Here is a 15071-nt window from a genome sequence, read left to right on the forward strand (position 1 = left end):
CCTCCAAGCTAGGCCGTGTGAGCTGCCGCCCTGACAGCCATGTGCAGCCGCGACCGGACTAGAGGAAGAGACGCGCACTCACCTTTAAAAGTACACGGTCTGGTAGACAAGGTACAAACATTTAATACTTTGTTATATTGAAGTTCGTTATATCGAGGTTTAACTGTATATACCACTTTGACAGTATCTGTTCTGCCGATTCTCTGTCCTTATCTCGTGTAAGGTGCACCCTGCACCTTCGACTAGGAGTTCTTCCCAAGTGTCATGACATTTTTCTTGTTTCTTTATTCTGTGTATCCCCTTCAGGTGCTAAGTGCACAATTGCGCACACCTTAATCAAAAGCCAAAGCACTGCTGTAAATAATTTTAAAACATGTTACATACATGTTGAAACACTTATAAATGAACCTGTGCTTCAAGTTTGAAAAAAAAAAAATCACCGCCCCTTCCACTTCATGAAGATGGTCGAACAGCGAAGCTGTGCATTCACGGCCGCTTGGCTGGCCCGAACAACGCTATTTGCGGGGGATGGGACTAGTTGGCGTCCACGCGCAACGGCGTTCCTAGCACTCTTCGCAAGCTTTTTTTTCTACGACTGTCTTAGACAAGAGTCCTTGACCAAAGCTCCGTATATACAACCAACGCTAATGCAAACTCTTACACCCCACACCTCCATTGACCTACTTTTTTCCTATACCGCCATTGGTTGGCGCGTCCTCGCTCTCCCCCTCCAACGCGAGTACTGGATGGCGCGACTTACGTCAACCCCCCTTCCCTGTTTTCCTTTTCATCTGCACCCTCTCACAGCATTCTCACAGGGGAAAAGACCTCTTTGCCTCTCCTCTCCCGCTAGGTCACGTGGCCCCCTTTTAGCGAACTCCGACGACGGCACATGGTCCGCATAAACATCTTCGTTGTAATAATATATGTCAATGTTTAAGTAAAACGCGTTAGAAATATGACTGGATGTTTACTCTTACTCTGTTTCATTGTTATTAGCAAATTACTGTTCATGTATAATCACCCCATAAAATGAGTTTTGATGTACATGACTAAGATCGGCTTTTACATGACTAAGATGTCAGTAATTACTGTTCACTTATTGTACTCGCATGCCTAAATCACAATCGATACCTTTTTTGCTCGTTCCTGTGTAATCTTAAACTACCTGATGTGTTGTTTAATTGCTTCTAATATGTTGATTTGTATATTTCTGCTGTTTTAAGCCTTAGTTTCCATCTTAATCTTGTTATATTTTATACATGCTTTAACAAGAGCTTGTCCCCCGGACAGTTTTTACTTTGGGACCTGCTTGTGTATCACATTGCAAGCATAATGTTCAATAGCCTGGCAAGGGACCAGGAATTCAGGATCGCCAGTCAGCCTCTAGAGTCTGTAATTCAGTTGTTTATCTAGGTCAATTACTCAAAGGGGACCCTGACCATGAGAAGGAAACTTGCAGAAGAATAAAATTGGGTTGCAGTGCATACGGCAGGTATTGCCAAATCCTGACTGGGAGCTTACCACTGTCGTTGAAAAGAAAAATGTACAACCATTGCATTCTACCTGTGCTAACATATGCAGCAGAAACTTGGATGTTAACAAAGAAGCTCGAGAACAAGTTAAGGACCACACAAAGAGCCATGGAACGGAAAATGTTAGGCCTAACGTTAAGAGACAGGAAGAGAGCGGTGTGGATCAGAGCGCGAACGGGATAGCCGATATTCTAATTGACATTAAGAGGGAAAAAAATGGAGCTGGACAGGCCATGCATTGCGTAGAATGGATAACCGGTGGACCATTAGAGTTGCAGAATTCATACCAAGACAAGGGAAGCGCAGTCGCGGATGGCAGAAAACTAGGTGGGGTGATGAAGTTAGGAAATTTGCAGGCACAGGTTGGAATCAGCTAGCGCAAGACAGGGATAATTGGAGATTGCAAGGAGAGGCCTTCATCCTGCAGTGGACATAAATATAGGCTGATGATGATGATGTGAATCACATTTACTATGTAACATGTAACTGTCAGTATGTCGTAGATCGGTGCTTTCCTGCTATGCTGGACATAAAATAGTTGATGTTCTCATATCTGAGGTTGCTGTAAAAAAGTTCTTGCATGGAGTCCACATTCAGTAAACGTGGCAAAACTCACAAATGAATTCAAAATTCTTAATCTGTTCTGCAGCTGTGCACTTTTAATGAATCTGAAGATCAGTAGCACACCTAGGATCTCTGCCAGGGGGGGTTACATTTTTGTGTGGTAGGGGGGAAGCAAGTACTTTGCATAATATGCAATTTCCTTGCTTTAGCCAGGAGGAATCCAACAGTAAATAAAATGCCGAATAATTATAGTAATAATGACACCAAGGACGATCACGCTGTTTATTTCTTCAGCGTTGTACTCAAAGTACTTTAAGAGTGAATGAATAAATACAAGACAGTGATAGAGTGTTTTTGTTAATCAGGAGGGGGGGGGGGATTGACCTCAAGCCACCTCCTGAATGTTAATGACAACGTGAACAGAGCTGCTGAATGTACACGTTGGACTGGTGGCTGGGGCTGGAAGCCTGGGGGCGGGGGTTTCAACACCCGAACACCCCCCCCCCGTCGGTGCACCACTGCTGAAGATGCAAGAAATGCAGTTTAAAAATTGTCAATGAGCAGAATTGGTGCACTTCAACAAGTTTGCTCCTATAAACTTAATTTCTTTACTGCAAAGTCTCGTGGTCTTTTTGCATCAAGGAGTGGTGCATCAATATTTGAACCTGGGGCAGCATCCACAGGGTACATGCCACACTTTCCTCTTCTTTGCCTTTGAGAGAAGCTGTATGCAGGGTGTCCAGCTTGAGGGTAGTAGCCTCCAAGAACACTCAAAATGATGCACACAAGTCAACTTGCATAGCTTCACATTTTAATGCAGGCTCTCAAATAGTCAGCAGTGGTCGAACAAGGGATGTCGTCTGAAGAAGCAAAATTCCAACAAGCGGACTCGTCTTCGTCAGGATGAAGACAAGTCCACTTGTCGGAACGTTGGCTCTAGCAACATCTATAGCTGCCAACATTTATGGTTGTATCGTAAGATGCCTTGGGTTTTAGAGAGCTTGTTTACAATTGTCGTAGAGACAGTAATGGATTTACGATTCTTTATTTGCATCCAACTTTGGACAAAACCCATTAAAAAATATACAGTCGCCAACCAATTTGCAGAGCTGGATCTTTCAGACCCGCTTGATTATTTGAACAGATAGCTAACTGCAATGCCAGCCACTTCACTGAAGCCATACAGGTATAACGGCAACCATATTTCTAGTCACTGTTACGTGAATATTTCAGGAATAAACTTCATGAATACAGTCGATCCCGGATATATTGTATTATTGTCTATATCGAACAGTTGTAAACATCCCCTTGAAAATCCTATGTAAAAGTATACTGATGTACTATGTGTACATTGAACTCCCGTTCAGCAACACATTCGATATATCGAACGCCGTGCCGCACCCCTGCAAGTGTGCTTCTCCTAACAACCACGCGATCACCTCTTGCGTCGGTGTAAATATTTAATGCAGACAAATGTGAAACGGCACTGTTCTGGCAGATGCTGTCAAACAAGATATTAAATGTGAAGGGCAGGGCGTGGCATAAAGAAAAAATGAGCAGTACGCTCCGGTTTAGCTCGCTACGCATATGGATGGCTCGTGCAAACTGCGGTCGTTCATTACCGGCAAGAGCAGATCGCTACTCTGCTTCAAAAATGCGAAAGGTCTTGCAGTCTAACATGCGTTTCACAAGAAAGCGTAGATGACACTCAATCTTTTCAAAGAGTGGTGTCACGCATGGGATGCCGAACTGGTGATGCTGCGCCGCCGGATTTGTCTTCTTGTAGACAAAGACTTTCCGCGAACGGCATTTTAGGATTCCGCGTGGCTAAAGTGAATCCGACCCCAACCTCCACTTCGACGGACATTAGATTTAATTTACCAAAATCACCCCATGCCACATCCGCACTTCGCGGAAAGTGTGGCAACGGTGCGCAAGACTCGTCACTGTGTGATTCGCGGGTTTACGCTGAATGCGTTTCATTCATGCACACACAGTTACATGTCAGTGGGAACAGCCTTGAATGTTCTGAAAAGCTGAGTGGCACTTTCGAAACTAACAGCATGTGTGTAGTATCGGTAGTCACGGACACAGAGGCTGAATGGGAAGGGCCGAGAAAGAAAAGAGCATGTACCAGTCTCGAAGCAAGGACGATTGGCACCAACAGAAAGTCGGTTCCAAAACCTGGAACAACATCCGGCTGGCTCGTTGTCCACATATGACGAAATGGCTGTTTAAATGGCGAATATTGTAAGGGACACGCGGCCAGGCAAGTTCACGTGCGATTCGCAGTACACATGCGCTGATGGTGACACGGCGTGTATCTATACAGGATAGTTTGCTTTTGCAGTGCTATTATTTCTACCTTTTTTTAACAAAAAGACCGAGGCGCACACGGTCTTGTGTATGGGTGGTGCGGGCTTTTATAGGGTTAGCGTTGCAAAGCCCATTCCACAGCGCGAGCGACTTGCAGCGGTCGTGAGCAAAAAATAAGCCAAAAATAAGCAAACCGGTAAGTTCCAGCTTTTCACGATCTCGGGAAACTGTGCGGAGATGTCAAATGAGATTAAACTACAGTGGAATCTCGTTGATACGATCTTAACGAAAACCGGGAAATAAAGCGTATCATCCGAAAATCATATTATCCAACGTATTATCCAACCAAACCGTATTATTGGGAAAAAGAACATATTATCCCGAAAAACATATTATGCAGAATTGATCAACGAGATTCCAGTGTAGTCATATTTTATATTTCGATTGTCGATATATCAAACTATTTCGCTATTCCATTTGTGTTCAATATATCCGGGATCGACTATTTCCTTCTCAGAGGCAGATCATTCTAACTGTGAATATAGAGGAAGAGTGCCTGTCTGTGGCACTCTTCCTCCTTTCCTGCCTGTTTGTTCCTAGAGAACAAATGCTGTGATTAATAATAAACAGTCTACATCTTGAGTACTAAAGCAATTTTTAGTATTTATAATCAAAACTTAGTATTTTTGGGCTTCAACTGTAGTATTTTTCATGCCTTAATGTTGGCAGGTCTGGACATCTCTCATTTGACCACAGTTGACCACTTCAAGTTTCCACCTTCTTGCGATCCTCTGTCTTGTTAGGCCAGTAAATAGCACGACAGTACTCGTCGGACCTTTGCAGACGTGAATGGCTGTCGTGTGATGTTTAGCATGATTGTTTAAGGCCAGCCACAAAGGCAGCGCTGCTTGCACCTGTTCTTTCAGCGGAGGTCGGAGCAAGTTAGACCAGCTATGTTTGTGCTTGTCCTCCGTTGCCTTCTCCTACGTAGCCGGCAGCCAGACCCGTCTGGCCTTTGCTGATGGTGGCAGCCGGTGTCTGGCCTAGGTGCGTTTCCAGCCCTTGCCATGTCCTGTTCATCAGGTACTCGCCTGCAAAGCAGGAGGTTAGTTAGCTGCATCACTTAAGAGAAACACTTGATCTGTTCAATTTAATTCCTTTTAACACTGACAAAAGTATTATTTCAAAACTCAAGTTACATCAATTTCACAGTAATATGTGGAGTGTTCGAACATAGAAGAAAAGTTCAATTTCTTGGAATTTTGCGCTGGTACAACAGCGTGACGTCACGGATTTCAAAGTATTTTTTCATATTTGGGCCGTTGTGGTTCAGTAAAAGGTATTGAAACAGTGCTGTCCATCTTTGTCATTAACAAATTAACTAGGTTCAAGCAGATGTTGTCAAAATCCATAATCTTACAGCAACTGGTGCAGGAGCTTCAAAGTGGTGTCGTCACTTGTCTTTAGTTCTTGTGCCTTTTCTGGCTCACCAAGAGCCTTCTCACGATAAGCGCGGCCTTCTCGGTATTGCAGAAAGGCTAATTTATTTGTACAGCCCAATTTATTTTTCATTTTAGTGTACTTTTAAAGCGCCTTTGTTTTCTTAAGGAGGGACAAGGCTCTTAAAAAAAAACAAAAAAACTTAATTCTAAGAAGTATGGGTTCTGAAAACTTGTACATATACCAGGCATTTCTACGAAGGTTTTAAGTAACGTTTAAAAATGGCTATTCCGAAATAAAAGGACGGTTGCTTTGGAGACGTGCGCTCAGTGGTCGCGGCCACAGGGTGATGGGTGATACGGGGTAATTAGTTACTAATTAAAAAGATCTATTAACTTCTAAGTTTTTTGTTTCAGCGGGCTCTCGTAATTGTGGCATTGAAGTTAGCTCTCCACAGAGTACAAGCCATATCAACTTGCGGATCTGGAAAAATTAAATTACCCACGGAACTATGGCATGACGAAATTTGGCTATCAGAGTGTTCGAAACCGAAACTGGGCTGCTGCAAGAAGCATGAAGCTGTGCCCCTTGAGGCAACATTCTGCTTACATCCCCCAGCAGCGGGCAACGCACACGCTGCGGCTCGGGGCTCCTTGTTGCCCAAATATGAGATCCATCTGTGTTTGGTATCTCCATCGGTTCTAATTTTGTGCAAGAGAGAGAGAGAATAAACTTTTATTTGGAAAACAAGTAGGAAATTCTTCCTCAATGAGTGGGGCCCTCAGTCCAGGGCTCCATTGCCATGCGCGACTTCGCGAGCCCGCTGGATCAGCCATTGCTGTTCCTGCCGGCTTGTGCTGAGCAGCGCAGACTCCCAAGAGGAAACGGTAGGGTTGGGTATAGGAGGAACACCCGAAGGGTTTGGGCATTCCCATGTAGAATGGTACACCGTGGGTTTGGCCCCACAGTAGGGACAGTAGGAAGGGTGTAGGGTGGGATAAAAGAGATGTAGCATCTGGAGACACGGAAATGAATTGGTCTGCAGTTGCCGCCAGGCAGCGGCATCTGCCCTATTAAGCGAAGGATGAGGAGGGGGATAGTTATGGCGGCCCTTTCGGTAGTACTGGAGCGTCGCGGTATAGTGTAGGGGCTCTGCCGGTGCGTCGTCTGGGTTGGACAGCTCTTCCGATGGTGCCCGGCCAGTCAGACCTCGGGCGACCGCATTAGCGCGTTCATTACCATGGAGAGAGGCGTGTCCAGGAGTCCAGACGATACGCACCCTGCGTAGCGTGGGAGGGGGGACAGAGGAGAGGATTCGATGTGTGTGTGCAGTCACAAGTCCTTGCGCGAAGGCCCGGCAGGCAGCCTGCGAGTCCGTCACTATGGTGATGGGGGAGTCATATGTGGGAAGGATCGAGGCGTGGACAATGGCCAGGGCAATAGCTGCCTCCTCTGCCGAGCCGCTGTCCGCTGTGAGAACTGTGGTACACACCTTAAGCGCGTCTGTGTTGTCAATGACAGCTAAACACATGGCACGCCTCCCTGGGTAGCGGGCCGCGTCAGTGTAAAGAACCGGTGTTTCTGTGGTTCCATCTCCAAAAATGCGTGCCAGGGCCTGAGTTCGGGCACGTCTCCGGCCGGCGTGTCGCTCGGGATGCATATTGCGGGGAATCGGAGCTACTTGAATGTTAGCGCGTAGAGCAGGAGAAAGGTTATATTGTGGGACTTGTGTGGGTGTCTCAGGGACAGGGTAGCCAAGACGAGAGAGAATAGCGCAGCCCTGACGGGTGCGCCTGAGACGTTGCAGCTGACCGTTCCGATGAGCCTCAATAAGTTCACCTACGGTGTTGTGGATGCCAAGCTGAAGAATGCGTTCTGTGGAAGCATGTGGAGGCAACCCAAGAGCCGCCTTCACTGCCTTCCGTAGAAGGACGTCCATCTTCTGAGTCTGAGCGACGGTGAGATTCTGATAGGGGAGATGATAGGTGAGCCGGCTGATTATCAGAGCCTGTACTATGTGGAGGACATCTTTCTCGCGAAGGCCTCTTCTACGATTAGTAATGCGGTGTATCATGTGTGTGACTTGTGTTATCTGCTGACCCAGAAGGTGTGTAGTGTGCGAGGCTTTGCCATCAGATTGAATATGGAGGCCTAAGATACGGAGTCTAGCTACTTGAGGGATAGGGCTGCCGTGTAAAAAAAGAGAGATATTCGGGGATTCGTCGGTTCTGCGGCGCCGCTTGTGCACGAGGAGTAATTCGGACTTCTCGGCTGCACAGGTAAGGCCGCCTGCGGCTGCATAGTTTTGCACGACACGCACAGCTTCCTGGAGAGCATCCTGGATGGCACCGTCTGATCCCTGGCTTGCCCAGATCGTAACATCATCGGCGTAGAGAGCGTGCTGGATAGTGGGTATCTGGTCTAGTAAGTGGGGCAGTTTAGCCATAGCCACGTTGAAGAGGGTGGGCGATAGGATCGAGCCCTGTGGCGTTCCTCTACCTGTGAGTGTGATGACGTCAGACCGGAGCTCTCCGATGCCAATAGTGGCCGTGCGGTCCGAAAGGAAAGCTCTCACGTAGCCGTAGGTGCGTGCGCCGCACTGGGAAGAAGCCAGATTGTCTAGAATTAAGTCGTGGGAGACGTTGTCGAAGGCCCCCTTAAGGTCCAGGGCCAGAATAGCTCTTGTCTGTGCCGTAGTGGGGCCATCCACTACGTCCTCCTTAAGCTGCAGCAAAACATCCTGCGTGGAGAGGCTAGGGCGGTAGCCGAAGAGTGTATCCGGGAAGAACTGGCTGTCTTCCAGAAAGGGTTGTAGCCGGGAGAGTACAACCCGCTCAAAGAGTTTACCTACACATGAAGTTAAGGATATAGGTCGGAGATTCTGGAGGGACAGTGGCTTCCCTTGCTTAGGAATAAGTATGATGTCCGCATGGCGCCATTCCTGTGGAAGTGTGCCGTTCCTCCAGTGGTCGTTGTAGAATGCAGTTAAGTCCTGAATGGCCCGATCATCTAGGTTGCGTAGGAGTGCATATTGAACCCCATCAGCCCCGGGTGCGGTGTTGCGCCTAATGCCCTGCAAGGCCGCCCTAACCTCGGCTTCTGTAATATCGGCGTCTAGGGGGGTGCCGTCTACGTGTGGGTAGTCTCTGTAGGTAGGGCGGGTACCTGTAGCAATGTAACGTTGCTGTAAGTTGTGAAGTAGAGTATTGTCATCGAGCCCTGATTTATGGAGGATGGTGCGGACTGTGTTGGCAGTGTGTAATTTGGTTTGCGTAGGGTTTAATAATGCGCGGAGCAGCGACCAGGTCCGAGGTGTGCTTAGCGTGCCGCTGAGGCGATCGCAAAGGCTATGCCAATTGTTGCTAGTGAGGGTGTTCGCGTAGTCAGCTGCCTCCGTATCTAGGCGGGCGATGCGGAGACGAAGTTTCCGATTATGTTTCTGCCGCCGCCACCGCCAGGTCAGGCCTCTGCGGGCTTCCCAGAGATGGAGCAAATGGCGATCCACATCGGGCGCCTCTGTCGTCGCAGCGATGTTTTGAGTTGCAGTTTGTAGATCAGTTTGAAGTTGTTTGATCCATTCCTGAAGGGAGGGGGTGTCCTGAGGAGCTAGTGTGGACCGGTTACGCCTAAATGCATCCCAATTTGTTATATTAATAGTACGTTCAGGAGTGCGTGTTGGTTGTACCTGTATTTCAGTAGCTAGAATGTAATGGTCGCTGCCCAGGTTCTCCACGAGATTGCTCCAAGAGTGTTGACCTACCCCTCTGACCATTGTGAGGTCAGGACATGTGTCCCTGCTTACGCTGTTGCCTAATCGTGTTGGTTGATCTGGTTCCGTCAGCAGAGTCATGCGATGAAGCGCAAGAAGCTGAGCAAGCCGGCGGCCCTTGGGTGTTTCCGTTTGGTAACCCCAGGCAGAGTGCGGGGCGTTGAAGTCGCCTACAATGACCATCTGTTTAGCGTGTTTGCACAGATGTGCGAAAAGATGTCCGAACTCATGCTTCCTCGCATTAGGTGCGCTGTAGATATTAAGTACAAACAGGCTGCTACTGGAGCGAGAGCACGGGACCAATTCGAGAAGTACGTGCGGTATGGGTGAGCTTTGGAGGGTGTGTTCGATAACGGTCATATGTTTGGACACTAATGTAGCTGCGAGGTGTGGTGTGTTGTTATTTATTGTGTCTGTGTACGTGTTGTAGCCGGGAAGTGTAGGAGTGCAATGCGCTTCCTGCAACGCTATTACATCGGGGGGATGGGGCTGTGTGGCAATGAATTGCGTAAGCGATCCGCGTTTCCGGCGGTAGCCCCTGCAATTCCATTGCCACACGCTTAGGAGTTGGGAGGTAGTGCGTGTCACCCTACGGTTTCTGGCCATGATCAGCTATTATTTGTGTTTGGTTGATACCCGGGGGCTGTCCGGCTGGCGGCACGTCGGCCTGGGAGGTGCTGGGAAGTGAGCTTTCCGGGTTTAGCGGGGCGGGTGTTCGGTCCGGTGACGGTAATCGGGCAGGGCGAAGGTAAGGATGTGATCTTTGTGTTTCACGTGAAGGAGAAAGGGAGCGTTTGGACAAAGGTGGAGAGATTGAAAGTTGGCCGAGTGCAGCCGCTATCTGTTGTTTAATATCGGCCACCATCTGCTGGACAGCGGGTTGCAGGGCTTGTTGTATTAACTGTTGAAGCGGAGCTGTGACTTCAGCCATAATGACCTCCTTCATTTTTTGCATTTCCGCCTGCATTAGGGTTACCAATTCAGTCTTTAGGGAGGCGGCCATTTCGTTCAGTGCCTGTTGTGTGCAATAGACTGTGCGAGAGGTTTGCACGGAGTCATTAAGGCGCGGTTCATTGTCGGTCGTCATGGGTTGCGGAGTGGGTTGTGGCTTAGAGTGTTGTGTGACGGAAGGGGGGGTGTGTGGAGAGGGGGATAGAGGTGGGAACTGCGCTGCCCAGCTTACCGCTTGCTCTTTCTTGTCGGATCCCTTTTTGTTGTGGCCACGGTCCCTCGAACGGCCGTGGCTGGGAGTCCGGCCCTTGGAGCCGCCAGCCGAGCGACTCCGGTCAGTTTGGAGGCGATCCCCGGTTGAGCCGCGAGTGCGGCTGCGTCCCCTAGTCCAGGGGTTCTCCGCTGAGCTCCCTGGTGTCTTTTCCGATTGGGTCGGGTTTTGCTGAGCGCCCTGCTGAGTCGTCGACCCAAGCTGGCCCTGTGCTGGTCCGGGCGGGGGACGCTGTTCCTTGCGTTTGTTGTGCTCACGGAGCACGTGCGACTTGTTGTGTGCCGGTAGTTGACGCGATGGACAGCGAGGGTCAGTAGCGGGATGAGCGCCGTCACAGTGAATGCATTTAGGTGTGCACTCATGTTCCTTCGGTGGGTTGGAGATACCACACGCCGCGCAACGGGGTTTGTCGGGCATGGGACAGACGTCAGCTCGATTGCCCATCGACAAGCACACGCTGCATACTTGTTGGCGCGGTCGGTAGATGTGGCAGCGGAGTTCAGCACCGTACATACGGACGTAGTGGGGTACATGGGTGCTGGAGAATGTTATCAGGGCCGTATTCGTAGGTCCCATCATGCGAGCGTGTAGGACAGGAGCTTCTGAGCAGCGGAGGTTTTCCAGAAGCGTCGTTGTAGTGGTGTTTGGTTCAAGGCCCGAGACTACTCCCTTGCAAGAGTTGTCGGGGGCAGCTACATACGCTTGGACGGCGTGTTGGGTAAGGCCCATGCAGATAAATTGAACTCGCTGAAGCCGTGCCGCGAGGTTCTCGTCCGGTGTGCTGAGCACCGCAAGATTTTGGTCAGTGCGGATGCGAATGATAAGTTCGTTGAGAACGGCACTGTCCAGCCCCGCTGCTATGCCGATGGCTCGGGCAACAGAAGGTTGAGGCCACGCACCGAGGTTGAGGCCGTCTCTCGGGCGGAACACAATCTTGTAGTCGTCAATAGGCAGTGGTGGGAGACGTGCATTCGTCTTGCGGGGGACTTGGGGTGCCGGAGGAGGCGGCAGGTCCGCAGCAGCTTGAGCTAAGCGTTTCTTCTTCCGAGCGACAAGAAACCAGTTAGTGTCGTCCTCGTCTTGACCGGACGAAGCGTCGGCGTCCATGGTGTCAGGGGATCGGGTGCCGTCGGTTTCCATCTGAGCGGACTAGGCGTGGAAATTGGCGTGGGAACGGACGCGCGCCCGCGTCGAGGGAGGTGAAGCGCGGATAAGGCTTAGTGCGGCGGTCCCGGTGGTCCAAAACTTTCAGAGTCAATAACATGCGAGGATCTCACCGGATCTTGGAGAAATTGGTCTCGATCGATGCCGCTCTCCGAGTTGCGTCGGTTGATACTATTTCCAGTGGTGAGAAAACAGGGGAACCGCTCGTCGAAGGTTCGGGATCCGGAGCCCATACGGAGCGCGGCCAGTCGCTGCGACAACAGGTGGTGCAAGCTTCCTTTAATTAATCTTCTGCAATCTGAAAAATATCAGTTTTTCAGATTTTGCCAAACAAGCTATCAATAGCTTCTGTATGATTCAAGGAATGCCCTAAGACCAACCATATTCATCTGCCTACCCTAGAACAAGAGTTGTGACATTTTGAAGATGAAACTTGAGAGAGTTATATGCAGCTTAACTTCGAAGTCTCACAACTTTTGTTCTAGGGTAGGCAGAGCAATAACGTTGCTCTTAGGGCATTCCTTGAATCGTATACAAGTAATTGACACCCTGTTTGGCAAAATCTGATGAACCAGATATTTCACAATTCTTTGCAGAGAATTAATTAAAGGAAGCTTGCATAAAATTGGAACCAAAGAAGATAAATAAAATAGCAAAAAAATTGTTTGGTCTAAGTTAAGCATGCTCATATGGAAGTGTCCGACTGTGATAAACGGCCGTTTTGCCTGAAGAACAGTTGTGCAAAGGCAGCTGGAGGATCCTGCAAATGTTGTCAATGTGTGCAAATGGCCATTGCCATCCCGCCAAAACAACAGCCCATGCATTGTAGCATAGGCACAGTAGCAGCTCACACTGCAAGCGACGCACCATGCCTTTTGGCAATGTCTTGTTTGCACAAATGTTTTTCTTTTTGTCGTAGGGCAGAAAGGCAGACACTCCTCTGTACTGACAGGGCTTATAATCTAAAAGAACCCTGTTGTAACATCTAACTTCTGCCACGAAAAGAGGTGCTATCGTCATCATGTCATTCTGCTTCTAGATCTCATGCCGCTGAGTGTTCCTCGGGCAGCAGCTGCCAGTTCCATAAGTTCATCTTCTTCACCAGACATGTCCGCCTGACTTTTCATCAATCGCCATATCTGGCTAGCAGGAGGACCTCTAGAACATCCACCACACGCCATTCACCAAGTTTGGCCATTTCAAACGGACAAGTGCAGTGTATAAAATGCGTGCCGACGATCGTGTCTGAAAAGTATTACACCACTGTGTGCCAGGATAACAGAAGAAATTTCAAACCAAATGCCCTTCTTCTCGTGGATGCCCCGCTCCCAGCTGGAGAGTCGAAATTGAATGCACAAGTGTGCCCATGCTATTTGCGTTGCTGAAATGTCACTCCCAGTGACACGTGACTTCAAGAATTATTCAAGGCTACAGCAGTTATTTGTTAGATCTGTTGCTTCCCTAGATGATTTAAAGCTTAGAGGACTTGTGCTGCCGTCGGCAGCAGTTCGTGTCGCCCCAGCGCTGTCGTTTGTACTAGTCGGATCAAGTTCTATAACATTGATAATGACACAGGGCTGCTTGGAGATGAGCAAGTGACACAATGTTTACGCCTACTTAGCCCAGAGGAGCTTCTGCATAAATTTTTTAAAATCTCTGCATATTAATGAACCAATTGGAAAAATATTTGCTGTAGAATGCTCCCTTAGAGGGCACGTAACAACTTCCAGCGCATGATCAAAATTTGCTATGGGGCTTTTAACATTCCAGTCTACTTTAGTTCCTTCAGATGCACTGTACATTCTGAAGACCAATTTGAATGGCTATTATTGCACATTTTTATAGCAAAGCTTTTTTTGCCCGTTCTCCTCACTTTGCGGGGGTGCTGGCTGCTGCTGTCTTGCTGAGTATACAACAATTTCATTCACTGGGTATTTGTAACCGAATAGACAAGAACAAGAGGCAATGAAGTGAAGAAGTCCGCAACAAGAGCAGAGAGTGGAGAAAAAAAGCAAAGGGAACAAAATCAGACCAGAGCATGGAATGGAGCATAGAAAGGCAAAAGGAGAAGTGAAGGTATTCGCAGTAAACATCAAAGAAAGCTTCGCTTATCACCGATTTCCCCATATGCGTGGGATATGCCTTTTTTTTATAGCAATATCACCAGAGCTAGCTTGATTGTACATTACAGTGGCTCGCACAAGCTAACGCTTGGAAGTTCAACTTTATGCCTGACATCATCTGCCTCCTTTGCTCGTTCACTCAAAGGCCACCTGCAACAACATTTCACTCTGGCTAAATTGGTTATTTGTAAGAAGCTGTGTTACTGGATTAAAAAAAATAAAAAAGCGGTAGCAATTAAAAATTTAGATTTATCCGCAAAAGTCCCAATTTCAAAGCTATCAGTTGTGATTATGTGACCGTGCCATAGCTAAATTTGCAGAAAAAAGTGCGAGAGAGTGAAGGCATTTGTAGTGATGACAATCTCCTTGCACTACCAAGCTGAGGTTCCGAATGACAAATTAAAACAAACTGCTCTCATAACTAAAGAACTAGAAGTCGAATCTACTTCCTTGTGTGTTTTGCACATGAGTGCCATTTGCTAGCAGGTGCTGCAGGAGGGTTTATCAACTAAACTAGTTTGCAGACAATATCTCCAAAGTAATAAAGTGTATTCAACCACACTTTACAAACTACGTACAGGCATCTACCGATGAGTGTGTCACAGCATTTATTTCACAAGAACCAAAGAAGAATCAATGAATGCCATCCGTGTAAAATTTGGAAGGTTGGTTTGACGGACTGTGGCCTTCACTTCAATATCAAAGAGTGATTATGCATGCGCATAGAAACTTAATGCCTTCATGATAAAACTATGATTGATTGGAAATTTGATTGATTGAAAACAGGCACATAAAATAGACATTGCCATGTACAGACATGCCAACCTTAAAAGTTGAAAAATACGACAGAAACCGAAGATGACTAAAATTTGCAGGAAAATAATAAAAAATTTTATTGCTAATAATGATAACTGTATATTTTTTAAAATTTGCCGAGT

General features: G+C 47.8%; 1 protein-coding gene across 1 annotated transcript in view; it reads right to left on the reverse strand.

Annotated features, from left to right (window-relative positions):
• Positions 1-2337: 2337 nt before the first annotated feature.
• Positions 2338-15071, reverse strand: part of LOC119433739 (2-(3-amino-3-carboxypropyl)histidine synthase subunit 2) — a 30031-nt gene continuing 17297 nt past the window's right edge. The window contains exon 6 of the mRNA XM_037700998.2: positions 2338-5506. Coding sequence (XP_037556926.1) covers positions 5367-5506 — 140 coding nt within the window. The 3' untranslated portion in view covers positions 2338-5366. The remainder of the gene's footprint in view (positions 5507-15071) is intronic.

This window comes from Dermacentor silvarum, chromosome 11, assembly GCF_013339745.2.
Source record: "Dermacentor silvarum isolate Dsil-2018 chromosome 11, BIME_Dsil_1.4, whole genome shotgun sequence".
Lineage (NCBI taxonomy): Eukaryota > Metazoa > Arthropoda > Arachnida > Ixodida > Ixodidae > Dermacentor > Dermacentor silvarum.